At 42.9% G+C, this 15,758-nt stretch overlaps 1 protein-coding gene across 1 annotated transcript in view; it reads right to left on the reverse strand.

Annotated features, from left to right (window-relative positions):
* Positions 1-435: 435 nt before the first annotated feature.
* The window catches only part of LOC124775787, a 154,302-nt gene continuing 138,979 nt past the window's right edge, over positions 436-15,758 (reverse strand). Inside the window, exons 10-12 of the mRNA XM_047250618.1 lie at positions 13,399-13,563; positions 692-758; positions 436-582 (exon numbers count right to left, since the gene is read on the reverse strand). Coding sequence (XP_047106574.1) covers positions 436-582; positions 692-758; positions 13,399-13,563 — 379 coding nt within the window. The remainder of the gene's footprint in view (positions 583-691; positions 759-13,398; positions 13,564-15,758) is intronic.

The raw sequence follows: 15,758 nt of genomic DNA on the forward strand, positions 1-15,758 counted from the left end.
GATGCGTAACACAGCCAATAGTTGGCGAATCATTTTGTTACCTACACTGAAAGCAAAGATCTCAAGCCATGGAATAAGATCACGGGTACAGCATTCCGGACGCTGATTGTGTGCTCCCTTAATTCTTTTGAACAGTGTATTTCTAAAAACTATTTCGTTTTTCAGTTATTGAATTATGCTACCTTATACAAAGATGAAAGTGGCAAACTGATTATAAACAACAATCATAAATGAAATTCATAGTCATTGATGAATTCTAGCCAAATATTATCTTTTTACGCCGACAGGATGGACTTTAGTTTTATGCATGTTACGAAAAAAGCGAGAGGACAAGCTGACCAAGTGTACTTACCGTCAGGCCAGCAACCGAACGCTACAACGAAGTGCAGGTGTCGCTGCTCAGCAAAATCCGCCACCACTGCCACTGCGTCGGGTTCAGTCCGTTGTGAGGTCTCTGATGGCTGAGGCGTGGAAGGGGTCGCTAGCGAAGTAGTCGTCAGCAGCAGGAGAAGCAGAACCACAACCATAGTCCACAACATCTGCTGCCCTACTACTGAAGCACCTCAGCTTACGGACTCGTCGCTAGTAAATAATTAATAAAGGCCATAAGCATCACAATATATCACTCAACATCCGTTTTAAAGAATGTGAGGCTGATTTATGATTTGACGTCTAAGCAAAGGCCTGATACCTGTTTCTCAGAATCAATAGTTTCCATTTTTTCAACTCTCTTCAAGAAATAGTGAACGGAGTCATTACTAAGGAATTATATTAGTTTAAGAATATTATAATAATAAATAGCCCCATACCCAGGGAATGAGCGTAGGGAGAACAGATGCAGGAATCCTGCACCACCGCTCATGGCAAGGTCCCACGCGAGGTGGTTTTCCGTTGCCTTCCTCTCACCTGTTATGAAGTGCAAGTGTGTATCTAGCCGTGTGGGTGACTATGATGAGCGCTTGGACACTGTAGTGTTGGTTTTGTGTTGTCGTGGATGAAGGGAAGGGAGAGGGCGAAACCCCATGCTGTCACATAACCTACTCCTCTCGAATACCACCAGCTGGGCCGCAGAGCTTAACGTCACCATCCGACTGACGGATGACCATCAACAGCGTCACACGCCCTCGCTTCATAAGACACTGGGGATAGGCTTGGAATTAAATCCAGGACATTGGCAGCCAAGTACTGGCAGTGAAAATTTAACTCACCACCTGAAATCGAACCGATTGAAAATTTGCTAGCAGAATGAAAAATACATTTTCCAAGTCTGTGGCTTTTAACTGTCAGATCTGATTGACATAGAGTAGGTATACAGTGGAATTAACTATTGCAAAAAGGAAGATCTATGGGCGAAGTCGGTTATTCTGGTTCACGAAATAGAATTGTTTAAAATCACATAAAAAATCTGAAATTTTTATTCCATGAGCATTAACCAGACTCAGACTTGACCCTTAATATAGATGTGCTCTACCTAATGAGCATCTTAAAAACGATGTAAACTAAGCAAATTAATACCAATAATCGAGAGACAAAGTAAGTGACCTAAGACGTCGCGCGGGGTAGCCGCACGGTCTTAGGCGCCTTGACACGTTTCGCGCGGCTCCCCCCTTGTCGGAGGTTCAAGTTCTCCCTCAGGCATGGTATGTGTGTTGTCCTTAGCGTAAGTTAGTTTAAGTTAGATTAAGTAGTGTGTGAGTCTAGGGACCGATGACCTCAGCAGTTTTGTCCCATAGAACCTTACAACAAATTTCCAAATAGCTACTTAAGCATTACGTAATCTCAGTGTTATTATATTAAACGCCCCGGTTTCTCCACGTTTCCGCAACTTTTTCTCCCTCAAATTCTTTCTGAAAGTAATGACTTAATTTTCAAAAATAAAACTAGTAAAGATTTATTTACAACATAAATGCTTAATAGAGAGTGAGCTGACTTTATTTTTCCGATAAATTAGTAGGACATAACTCGAAAACCATACTACAGCTTGATTACTGATTCCGTTGCACTATCTGCTTCCACCATCAAAACTTTCTTTTTTTTTAATTTTTTTTTATTTCATCCTTTCTGATATTTAAGGCCTTTTTACTCATATTATGAAATTTCTTGTGGACAGATACAGATTAAATATTGCTGTGCGCTGTTATTAATTTCATAATATTAATTGGAAATAATAACTAAGTAAGTAATGTCACAGAATTTAATTACTATTGTATTACTTAAACAAAATATGGCGTGCAGTTACTGAGGTGTTGATCTTCTTTTTCACTAGTCTAGCGTATATTCTCAGTAATAACAGAAAGAAAAGGGAATATTTAACTTCGAAACGTAGGTGAAATAGATACACACCAAGAAAGCTACAAACACAAAATAAAATTTCATTTCCTTAACACTAAGAGGAACAAAATTCACTTTCATATGAAACATTACCTAAGGTACCAATAGCAGGGCCTATATAGGCGCCAGAAAACGCAGAAAATGCTGGAAACAGGCGAGACGCCCCTTTTACATACTAACCTCCTCCGACGTTTATTCCCTCTTGTTACTCTGGATGTCGTGACATCTCGTATTTATCTCGTCTTCTCTGAGAATATGAGGTTGACTCGGCCCTTCCCCGACTTGCTACTAATGGTAACTTAAATGCGGTGCGACGAACTGATTCGCTGCATAATTTCCTAACGCTGACGTTCATAGTCTTTGGGTCCGCGATAGCGTGCCATCAGACTGTCAATCACGGTGCAAGATCAACAGACCGCACATCGAACTGTCACCGATCCGATATTTTTCGTGACGCAGCAGGTTATGTTCAGTTCCTGACGATTAGTGTTGTTTTCGGTTGATTTACAAAACGATTCCATGCAAAAAGACAAATGTCTTGCTTCAAACTTATTCAAAAGTCTTGAAGTTATGGTAAGACGAAACCGCGGCTTCTACGAACATAAACGAAGCTTTCTGATAAAAATCGTTCAGAATCTTGAGGCTTCACTGCATGGCCTTCATTGCAAATCGCTGAAGAATCTTTAACGTGGTATATACTCCTCTTTACGCCAAGAATAGCGTAACTGAATATTTTCTTTAGTGTGTAAATGAAAAAACAGTACTTCTACTATTCAACAGGAAATACGTGTTTGAAAATATCTTTAATTTAGAAAAATGTGACGATTATATGATCGCCGTGCCTCATAATTGTTCCTGCCAATGATGATTCATCCCAATGATGTTTTCTTTCACGTCGAAAAGAAATTAGGATCTTTTGGAGTTTGTCGTCAACCAGAGGTCTTGAGTAAATAACTTGAAATAATTTCCTATATAGATCGCTGCGGCAAAAAAAGTAGGTTACAATTAGATTAAAGAAGCACAGTGGATTCTGAGCTCAGAGGACGGTTCCTGATAGCAATTAGAGAACTTCTGTAATAAGACTGTCCCAATAGCTGGAAGTGCACGCCACGATCGCCGTGTTGTTACGTTCCATAGGATGATGGATTCCGAGACAACGCTCTGCATGTCTGCTCGGCTGTTGTAAGCGTGTGAGGCAATTGAGATTAAATTAGCAAGTGACCTTATAAATAGAGACGGAGGTTCTTGTTTCAGTTTTGCTTGCATTTCTGTTCCCTCCCTGTTCAAACAGAAGGACAGAGTTAATGCTGCTCTTCCACCCGCTGGTTATTAATATCCACTATCGATAACTTCTGACGTTGGCCATCTTTGGTAGCATGATGACGTGCTAGTTGTTTATGGTGTGTGTTTTTTCAGCAGATGTCCCGCTCACAGAGGCTTTAAAATTCCTTGCATAGCGCTCTCTCGTTGCGTTTGTATCTTGAAAATGACGAGGTGTCGAAATGTCTATGGCTGTCGAAGACGTCGCTCGGCTGCATTCCCGTCAGCTGCTTGAACATTTTATGCACCAGTTCAATTTTTACATCATCTTTTTCAAAGTACTCCACTCCTGCTTGAATGCACTTTATCTAGCGTCCTGCCCGTCCTCGAACATAGGGTGCCGGCCTTTCTTTGTCAGGTCTTTGAGAATTACCTCACTTTTCATGAGCACTGCTTCAGAGTCCTCGAATCGAATGCTGCGAAGCTTTGCCTTTAGTCATGGGAACAAATAATCAGAGTGTGCAAGATCGGAGCGGTACGCAGGTAATATTGAATTGAGCCATAAACTGCATGACATGATTTCCGTGCTGAGGCCGCGAATTGTCATGATGAAGCCGCCACCCAGTCCGAGAAAGTTCTGGTCGTTTCTTTGCAACGTGCTTCCTCAGTTTAGCCGATACTGCCGTGCAGTATGCAGCTATAACAGTAGTGTGAGGGAAACCGCATGCTGGTAAATCATTCCCTGACAGTAAAAAAATGTGATTGCCATCGCTCTCCCTGCGGATGGAACAACTTTGGTGCTGGAGACCCTTGCGAATTCAACACCGTGCTGGCTCGCTTCCCTCCAGGATCACTATAACGCGGCCATGACTCGTCACCGATGACAATCGATTTCCGGAACGCATTCCCTCCACAGCAAACAGACGCAACACCTCACGGCACGGCTGCAGTCGCACAGCCTTCTGCCGAGACTGAACAGAGGTGCCGGGGACAAACACGAGTCATACCGCAGTGATCATGCATAATCGTAAAGACACTGCCATTTTAAATTCTTGGCTCTTCGCTTGAGGTTATACAATGTTATCCGCCGATCCTCATGGACAATCAAAGCAGCTGTGTTGATCTTGACTTAAGTCATAGCAGAATCAGAAACACCAGGCCCACCTTGCTTAAAACAGACAAATCTTTGAAGTCCTTGAACTATCTAAACACCATTGTTCGAGATAATGGTTCAAATGGTTCAAATGGCTCTGAGCACTATGGGACTTAACATCTGAGGTCATGAGTCCCCTAGAACTTAGAACTACTTAAACCTAACTAACCTAAGGACATCACACACATCCATGCCCGAGGCAGGATTCGAACCTGCGACCGTAGCGGTCGCGCGGTTCCAGACTGAAGCGCCTACAACAGCTCGGCCACATCGGCCGGCTCGAGATAATGCATCTTCACCGTACTCTTGCTTCGGCTTTCGTAAGTTTCACTGACTGAACACAGAATTTTGTTGCGTCGTACAGCTCCTCTCTCGTCACCTCCGTAGTCTCGTATGCGAAATGCTAAGAGCGCCTACAAAACAGAGCGTTACTACCAACCTAACAATAAGAGAGTGCTGTTGCTTATGAACGTTATGCATAAAAATCCGTTCTTATCAAAAATTCATGGTACAGATAGGATACTATCACGTAACCTACAGGAAAAAATCAGTCTTCATCTTTGATCAGCCCTCGTACTCCAGTTGTGTTGTTGTGGTCTTCAGTCCTGAGACTGGTTTGATGCAGCTCTCCATGCTACTCTATCCTGTGCAAGCTTCTTCATCTCCCAGTACCTACTGCAACCTCCATCCTTCTGAATCTTAGTGTATTCATCTCTTGGTCTCCCTCTACGCTGCCCTCCAATACTAAACTGGTGATCCCCTGATGCCTTATGTCCTACCAACCGATCCCTTCTTCTAGTCAAGTTGTGCCACAAACTCCTCATCTCCCCAATTCTATTCAATACTTCCTCATTAGTTATGTGATCTACCCATCTAATCTTCAGCATTCTTCTGTAACACCACATTTCGAAAGCTTCTATTCTCTTCTCGTTCAAACTATTTATCGTCCATGTTTCACTTCCATACATGGCTACACTCCATACAAACACTTTCAGAAACGACTTCGTGACACTTAAACCTATACTCGATGTTAACAAATTTCTCTTCTTCAGAAACGCTTTCCTTGCCATTGCCAGTCTAGGTTTTATATCCTCTCTACTTCGACCATCATCAGTTACTTTGCTCCCCAAATAGCAGAACTCCTTTACTACTTTAAGTGTCTCATTTCCCAATCTAATTCCCTCAGCAGCACCCGACTTAATTCGACTACATTCCATTATCCTTGTTTTGCTTTTGTTGATGTTCATCTTATATCCTCCTTTCAAGACACTATCCATTCCGTTCAACTGCTCTTCCAAGTCCTTTGCTGTCCCTGACAGAATTACAATGTCATCGGCGAACCTTAAAGTTTTTATTTCTTCTCCATGGATTTTAATACCTACTCCGAATTTTTCTTTTGTTTCCTTTACTGCTTGCTCAATATACAGACTGAACAACATCGAGGAGAGGCTACAACCCTGTCTCACTCCCTTCCCAACCACTGCTTCCCTTCCATGCCCTTCGACTCTTATAACTGCCATCTGGTTTCTGTACAAATTGTAAATAGCTTTTCGCTCCCTGTATTTTACCCCTGCCACCTTCAGAATTTGAAAGAGAGTATTCCAGTCAACATTGTCAAAAGCTTTCTCTAAGTCTACAAATGCTAGGAACGTAGGTTTGCCTTTCCTTAATCTAGCTTCTAAGATAAATCGTGGGGTCAGTGTTGCCTCACGTGTTCCAATATTTCTACGGAATCCAAACTGATCTTCCCCGAGATCGGCTTCTACTAGTTTTTCCATTCGTCTGTAAAGAATTCGTGTTGGTATTTTGCAGCCGTGACTTATTAAACTGATAGTTCGGTAATTTTCACATCTGTCAACACCTGCTTTCTTTGGGATTGGAATTATTATATTCTTCTTGAAGTCTGACGGTATTTCGCCTCACCAGATGGTAGAGTTTTGTCAGGACTGGCTCTCCCAAGGCCGTCAGTAGTTCTAATGGAATGTTGTCTACTCCCGGGGCCTTGTTTCGACTCAGGTCTTTCAGTGCTCTGTCAAACTCTTTACGCAGTATCGTATCTCCCATTTCATCTTCATCTACATCCTCTTCCATTTCCATAATATTGTCCTCAACTACATCGCCCTTGTATAGACCCTCTATATACTCCTTCCACCTTTCTGCTTTCCCTTCTTTGCTTAGAACTGGGTTCCAAAAAAAATTGTTCAAATGGCTCTGAGCACTATGGGACTCAACTGCTGAGGTCATTAGTCCCCTAGAACTTAGAACTAGTTAAACCTAACTAACCTAAGGACATCACACACATCCATGCCCGAGGCAGGATTCGAACCTGCGACCGTAGCGGTCTCGCGGATCCAGACTGCAGCCCCAGAACCGCGCGGCCACTTCGGTCGGCAACTGGGTTTCCATCTGAGCTCTTGATATTCATACAAGTGGCTCTCTTTTCTCCAAAGGTCTCTTTAATTTTCTTGTAGGCATTATCTATCTTACCCGTTGTGAGATAAGCCTCTACATCCTTACATTTGTCCTCTAGCCATCCCTGCTTAGCCATTTTGCACTTCCTGTCGATCTCATTTTTGAGACGTTTGTATTCCTTTTTGCCTGCTTCATTTACTGCATTTTTATATATTCTCCTGTCATCAATTAAATTCAATATTTTTTCTGTTACCCAAGGATTTCTACTAGCCCTCGTCATTTCACCTACTTGATCCTCTGCTGCCTTTACTACTTCAGCCCTCAGAGCTACCCATTCTCCTTCTACTGTATTTCTTTCCCCCATTCCTGTCAATTGTTCCCTTATGCTCTCAGTTTATCCAGGTCCCATCTCCTTAAATTCCCACCTTTTTGCTCTCCAGTAGAAACTCAAATTTCACATTGTCCTCATAGTTCATATATATTGTTCGTGATTTACGTATCTCTCACAGAAACAAATTTGGAGTCCGAGCAATTAAAACTGCCATTGTTATCTAGCTTCCTCCTTAGCTATCCGATTGTACCCCAACTTCCTCTACATTCATTCTGTCAAACCAGTTTCATTAAGTGAACATCAAATGACACTGCCAATAGTCTTCATAACAAATGTTCACAGAATTGTGTCGATATTTTCCTATATAACGTTGAAGACACATTCCAGAATATTACCAGCACACAAACACTCCGCCGACCGCTTGGCAGAAGCACAGGGAGCAGTGAGTGCAGGGAAATTTGCGAGTTATTTACACTAGAATGTACAAACGATAGGCTTACTAAAAAGAGCTAGACCTCTCACCGGCTTTCAGCCAGCCGGAGTAGCCGAGCGGTTCTAGACGCTACAGTCTGGAGCCGCGCGGCCGCTACGGTCGCAGGTTCGAATCCTGCCTCGGGCATGGATGTGTGTGATGTCCTTAGGTTAGTTAGGTTTAAGTAGTTCTAAGTTCTAGGGGACTGAGGACCTCAGATGTTAAGTCCCATAGTGCTCAGAGCCATTTTTGAGCCTCTCACCGGCGCTAGTATCGTGCTCTCTTACTGAAGCCGCCATCTGCAGGGCACAGAAGTGTTTGCGCTTAGTAAATTATGTAAAATATATGATAAAACGTTGCGCACACAGTGACATAACAAACGCAAAAGACGTTCATAAGGACTCTGCAACCCTGTTAGAGACAAGTGTAAAAGTGATGTGGCTAGTTGAAGTTATATCGGAGATTACAATTACTCACTTTAAAGCCAGTTCAAGAGAAATCATGGAAAGGAAGTTAGATATAATTATGTCTTACAAAAATAAATTAAAGACTGAAAAATAGGCACAAAAAACAGATGCAGAGGGTGTGACAAGAAATTTTAAACAAGAACTGAAAGTGACAAACTTAGTGAATGATAAAATAATCCTACTATTTGCTAATTCATATATTTCATGCAACTATCTTTAGTCTAAAAGTTGCACATTTTCGCTCTTACTTGTCAGAAATCCAACCCTCCATTCTTGGATACATATCTGTAACTTAATGTCTTTTGATGTAAAACTGTTATAGAATACCAGAAAATTACATCTATTTCAGAAAGACTTGATTACTCAGTATGAGTTGTGAAGTAAACATACTTTTATTTTGCCCTTCGGTTTCCTATTGTTCTCTCTTATACCTTTGAAATCAATAGACGCTAGGCCAGTTTCCATATTTGTCCCTCCAAATGGTTGTTTCAGTTCGGGAACAGTTACCTCACTTGCCAGTATGCCTGGTAGAAGCTTAGTTCCAACAAATGAGGTAAACACGTAAACATCCTGTTGGGCATCTATCAATGATGGCCGAAGTAGAGGGGATATAAAATGCGGACTAGCAGCAGCAAGAAAATAATTTCTGAAAAAGAGACATTATGTTAATATCGAATATAAATCTAAATGTAAGAAACTTAGTGATAGATTGAAACTGTGTGCTGGACCGAGACTCGAACCAAGGGCCCTTGCTGTTCAGGGCCAAGTGCTGCACTGAGTGAGCTACCCAAGAACATCTCACGCCCGCAACTCACAGCTTGGTTTCCATCAGTGCATCTCCAGCCTTCCAAATCTATGAGACTGGCCATGAGTCCTGTCTGGGTAGCTCAATCGGAAGAGCATTTACCCACGAAAACAAAAATCCAGAGTTCGAGTCCCGGTCCAATACACAATCTGCCAGAAAGTTCCACATAAACGCCCACTCCGCTGCAGAGTCGAAACCTCATTCTAAGCGTAAGAAGTCTCCTCTGAAGGCACCCTTTCTGGAGTGTAACTTTGTACGGAAGCGAAACATGGGCTATAAACGGAAAAGATAAGAACTGAATAAAAACGTTTTTGAAATGTTGTGCTACAGGAAAACTCTGTAGATTAGATAGGTAGATCGGATAAAAAATGAGGAAGCACTGAATTAAATAGACAAGAAAAGAAATTTATGGCACAACTTGAGTAAAATAATTATGGAACACATTCTGTTCTCAAGAATTATGACATTTTTGGAGAACGAAAATCTCCTCTGCAAAGATCAACATGGATTCCGCAAACAGAGATCTTGCGAAACAGCTCACTCTGTTCATCCGTGAGTCCCGTAGAGGTGTAGAGGCGCTGAGCTTGATGCCCGTCTCTTGACTTCAGGAAGGTATCTGATAACGTTCCGCATTGCCGTTCAGTGAAAAAAAAATACGAGCTTGCCACGAATCGAACCAGATTTACGACTGGATTCAAGACTACCTTGCAGATAGAACTCAACATGTCGTTCTTAACGGAACAAAATCGACAGACGCAAAGGTAATTTCCAGGATCCACAAGAAAATGTGATAGGACAGCGACTGTTCACAGTTTTTATAAATGGTCTAGTAGAAACCGTTGGATGCTCTTTAAGACTGACCGCAGATGATGCGATTGCCTATAAGAAAGTAACAACGCCAGAAACTATAAGAAAGTAACAACGCCAGAAGACAGCATAGATTTGCAGAACAGCCGATACAGGACTGACAAATAGTTCAGGCTCTGGCAGTTGCCCTGAATGTAAATAAATGTAGCACATTGCACTTACACAAGAAAATAAACCCACTACTTCACAATTAGGCTACATTATTCCTGACAAAAATTTCTGGAAACAGCATCTACAGTAAAATATCTAGTAGCGCTTAACCACAGCGACATTAAGTGGAATGACCACCTAAAACAAATAGTACGAAAATCAGATGTGAGCCTGAGATACATAGGAAGAATCTGAAGGAAATGAAACTCATCCACGAAGGAAGGGGTTTACAAGGCGCTTGTTCGACCGATTCTTGGTTACTTTTCATCAATCTGAAATCCTTACCAGGTAAGACTAATAGAAGTGACAGAGAAAATCCAACGAAGAGCTGCACATTTCGTCACAGGGTCGTTTAGTTGGAGGGAAAGCGTTACAGACATGCTCAAACAAACACCAGTGGCAGACGTTACAAGAGAGGCGTTGTGCATCACGGAGAGACTGACTACTGAAATTTCGAGAGAGTACTTTCCGGGAAGAGTCGGACAACATATTACTTCCTCCAATATACATATCGCGAAATTATGACGATGAGAAAATTCGAGAAATTAGAGCTAATACACGGGCTTACCAACAATCATTTTTCCCACGCGCAGTTCGCGAGTGGAACAGGGAAGAAGAGTTAGTGGTACCAGAAGTATTGTCCGCTTCACACCGACAGGTGGCTTCTGATGTATTGATGCAGTACTCATCGAGGTCTTTAAAACTAGCTTAAATGCCGGCAGGTCCTTGTTCTCAACACAGAGGAGAGATCTTTTGTGTTGAGTTTGTGTGGTATTAATGAAGAGTTGAATCAGCTCGCCATTATTGTTTGGTTCGTCGAGATGCTGATTCCGTTTTAAAACTACAATATACTGCAGATAAGTCTGGGAGCGTGTCGACAATACTGCAGGGCATCTATGGTAATCATACCCCATTTTATTTGGCGTTCTGCCGGTATGGTTTCATGATCTCGGATTCGAATTCCGCAAAGGTTGTGGAGTGTCCGATGATGGGAAAACTTTCACGATAACGGCTTCATTCTTAAAATTGTTCCTTCTGTGGATTCACCAGGAATTAGGCAGACTGTCCTTAAATTGCCCTGTCCAAGTATTAATACACAGGTCTCAGGCTGCAGTGTAGGTGAGAAATGTCCTTAATGAAAAGAAGCGTTTCTCATCAAAGTTCTGTCCGTTGATGGGCACGAACCTCGATGATGGGTACATTTTCTTCACAGTGATACTATTTTGTGATGTTGGCGGTGCATCACTAGACAGCATGCCGCTCATTATTACCTCTTATCCTACTCTCTGCTAAGGCCATTAATGGATCCGTAATTCGCGACTGCTCAATCTCTTCTCTAGGATTCTGAAGACATTGTTCATGAGAGGAAAACTCTTCAGTTTTGGAGAACTGCATTGGTTCTTTCATAAATTCCAGAGTATGATGTAAATGTAGATGTAGGTCGGTAGATAGGACACGCTCTTATGCGTTAAGGATTTGTTAGCCTGGTAATGGATGGACTTAGTTGGGGTAGGAGGGAAAAACTTGTAGTGCGTTGATGCCCAAGGCTTGAATGCAGTAAGGACCTTCGAATTGTTTTAGGATGTAAGTTATAGTAGTTTGTAGAAGTACAGAAGCTTGCGCAGTATAGACTGTAGTGAGGAGCTGCATGAAACAAGCCTTTTTTTTTTTAGTTTATTATCTTTGGGGGCGTGCCCACTCAGCCATCTCCATAGCAGAATGTCAAGTATAACGATACTACCGTAATGACAACACAACACGCAGTCCCCGAGAGAAGAAAATTTCCGACCTGCCCGGGTATCGAACCCGGGTCCCTTCGCTTAAAAAATCCGCCTCTCTGGCTCGACGAGCCGCCGGACTGAATATCACAACAGCGTAAATTAAGGGCACTGCTTGTAATCTAAATCAGTTGGAGTCAATGAGGCGAGTCGATTGACTATCGCACCTACTACATTACCTTTCTCGGTTAAAATACTCGAGGTTCATCACGATAGTTTCGTCGCAGCTCGTTACTCTTTCTGTATTCATCAAGTTGTAGAGGCTTGATTTGTACAGTTCGAACCGGGCCATGACTGTAACAGATTATTGCGAGTCCCATAGGCTACGAAGTAAGAAGTATATTCCGGTTTTTTTTCTCGTACAGAACATTTTTAACCAAGTGATGCCCGTGGTGAACCTGCTGTGTGCATGTTCTAACTGTGATAAGTGGCTGGAAGTGGTGCTTAGTGTTCTGTAAACCATAGGACTGAGAGATCAGGACAACTTTCTGACATCACGAATGCTTCCAAAGATGTGAAATATGGACCGTGGAAAGCGCGGAGGGCAAGAAGCTACAACTGTTTGAAGTGTTACTGCAGATGGGTGCTAAAAATTAAGTTAAAAAGTAATAAATATGAGGGATAAGTACTCCAAAGTATAAGCGAGAAAAGAACGGTCAGGTTAGTGAGAAATTTCGTGACACAATCAGGAGCAGTCAGCGGAACGAGCTGAGGGGAAGAAAAGTTTCTGCGTAGACAACGATTAGAACTACGAAACTGATTATAGGAAACTTGGAGAATTTGCAACTATGCAGATTTGAATAAATTTATGTAAGACACGAAGGCATGTTGGTGAGTATTTAAAAATAGTGAGAAGAATAGGGGAAGTTGCGACCTAAACGGGCTCCGACAGTAGTCTCATTGTAGGGATTCTTTGCTAGCTCATGAGGTTCTGCTAAGATGTACCTGGGTCATATTTTATGGTGTTCTTATAACCAGATACTTGTCTTGTGATTTACCTAATGATCCTTAAGTTCCGTTCACTGAATGCTTTTTTTTTTCATTTAAACTCTTACTCGCTCTGTGACTGGACTGAGGACTGTTCGAGATTGTTGTAGGTAGTTTCGTCCCTGATAGCCTGTCTCCCTTGATTTTCTGACGCTTCCTAGGCCGACATCCAGTGTTCCTATAGTAATGATCAGTTCCGTAAGTCTGCTGTTTTAGTGTGTCAGTATATATGCCTCCTCCGTCTGCACATTATATTGTACACACGCTAAGGGCAAAGAAAAGAAAGATGAAAGTGGTAAAGAATAGTAACAAGCTGATCAGTCACTGTAGACGAGATATTTAGCCCTCGAAAAACGAGCTACTGATAGTGTTGCCTACCCATTACCTATTGTGCGCCAGGTCCGCGTCCTTGTCCAACGCTATCTCCAGCAGCCCACGGGACTTCCAGCCAGCACTGCCGTCCTGGTGTCCAGACAGCTCCCTATAAACCTTGCGGCCCTCCCTCTGCTGGCTCGGATTCTCTTTGTTGCGGGCTACGTCTTTTGTGATACTTCGGCTCAGCCGCTAATCCACTCTCATTGCCTATACAATACTTTCCACTGTGCGCTGTCAGCAGTACGTATTATTAATCAACCTATTCTCCACTCAACCCACTTGCCGCTGTACGCATATTTTCAAGTACTGCTGCAATATTCACGCATATTGCACAGTCACGCCTCACCACACCGTGAGAAGCCTGTCTGGTTCTAAATATGAAGTCAGTGTAACCTAAACCGAGGATGATTCCTTCCGACTCATAAATTTGTTTGGACCGAAAGGGAATCGCTTATCCAGTTTACCGAGGGTGTGCGTGATGAGCACTGTTTTCTGATAAAAACCACTAACAAGCCTATATTTCGATGCCGGGGATGAGCTACAAAGTGCAGAATATACAAAGAAAATCTCTGTGGTTCTTTAAAGACAAGGTGATTTTTGAAATAATCATAGCCTACCACTTTCCAGCATCGGTTTGCTAAGAGTAAGTCTAACACTGTTTATCCTGTAGGCCATATGCGGAGGCACCATGCATTTAAACAACTTTCTTCTATCATTGCTTCAATATGTTCTCTAGTTGATCATATTAGAAGTTTACACCTTTTACTCATATATGTGGTGTCTGTTCTTTCTTAAATCTCCGAAAGAACAGATATCATTATTGATACAGCAGCCATTATGTTTTAAGACACGAAGGAATTACAGGCACTGGCTGCGAAGAAAGTTGAAAATTTTCACCGGACTAAAATTCGAAGACGGGTCTGCAAATTACTAGGCCGATGCTCTGACCACTAAGTCATCCGGATACAGCGGTCATTGTAACTGCACGCAGTACCCTAGTACGCCTCCCGTCAGTCTCAAATTCTCAACATATTCACACACTACGAATGTAGTGCCCCTTCCCCATTATCCTCATTAACCGCGGCATTTCGCTGATTCCTGCTCGACGACTCCCGCTCGGACATGATCGAAAGAGCAGACGCCACAAATATATACAAGGTGAATATCAATAAAACCGACTGATTGCTGGCTAGAAATGGAGGAAAATGGCCAGTGTGCGTGCAACGACAAGAAGTCGTCCTGTAACACAGCGCAGAGCTGCATCGCACCCACGTTAAAACGTTCCAAATGGCCTCTATTGGATGCAATGCTCATGCTCACGCGTCGCTGATGAATTGCCGCACTTTGGCTTACGCCATGTTGGCGGACCACTTGCCTGGAGCTTGTACTAGGGTTCGTCTCAGTATCCTGTAGAACCTGGTCCTCCCAATCTGATGTACGCACAGTCCACATCCTAGCAGCGCGTTCCTCTGTCTCGAAGGACCCATGATCACACAAACGGTCAAAAATGACTTGAAATGTTGTGTGATGTTGTTGATGTCTGTGAGGGTGCTTGTTTTGGTATAGCTGTGTTGCCTGTCGACCGTGCCCATCCGCTTGGGCTTGCACAAACACAATCTCGGCTTGTTCCCGACATGAATAGGGGACCATTTTACTGCTTGCAGTACGCTGCGTCAATCACACAGCCTATATAACCCAAGGGACACATGACATGTGTTTATGAAATCTTCACAGGTTATCAGTCGAGTGGCGTCGTCTTCTAGTCGCAACGTTTCAATGGATTGCGTATCCATCATCTTTAGGCGAAGTGTCGGGATGCTCTCTCTCTCTCTCTCGCCTTTTACTTTCCCCTCCTTGGGGAAGTGTATGGAGGAGATTATAGTCTGTCGGCTTTTACTCCACATGTGTGCTGTGTGTGTGTGTGTGTGTGTGTGTGTGTGTGTGTGTGTGTGTGATTATCTTTGATTGTTTTGGCCGTTTGTGTATTGTGGTGGTGTTCTGGTGGTGTCTTGTACTTGCCTGAGGTTAGCGAGATGTTGGGTATTTTAAGGATTAAGGATTGGTATTAGGACTTGAAGATCTTTGGCATTTTTCTCTTCGACTTAGACGTTGAAGATCGTCATGACGCGTTTGTGCTTATCACGGGACATGCCATACTGACCTAAGGAGTGGATGAGGTTGTTTCCAGATCTGGAAGAGCTCTCTTAGAAAGCCCTTGCCAAATCTTGGAATCTTTCTTTGGGGAGTGGGATTTCGGCAGCGGCGTGCAGATCGTCGGCCCTCCTGAGGGCGCAGTTCTGCAGCCTCTGCAGTTTGTCCAGATGCTGCTTCGCCGTGTATCCCCAGGCAGGGCGCGCATGCTCCATTACT

Source organism: Schistocerca piceifrons, chromosome 2 (assembly GCF_021461385.2).
Source record: "Schistocerca piceifrons isolate TAMUIC-IGC-003096 chromosome 2, iqSchPice1.1, whole genome shotgun sequence".
NCBI classification, from domain to species: domain Eukaryota; kingdom Metazoa; phylum Arthropoda; class Insecta; order Orthoptera; family Acrididae; genus Schistocerca; species Schistocerca piceifrons.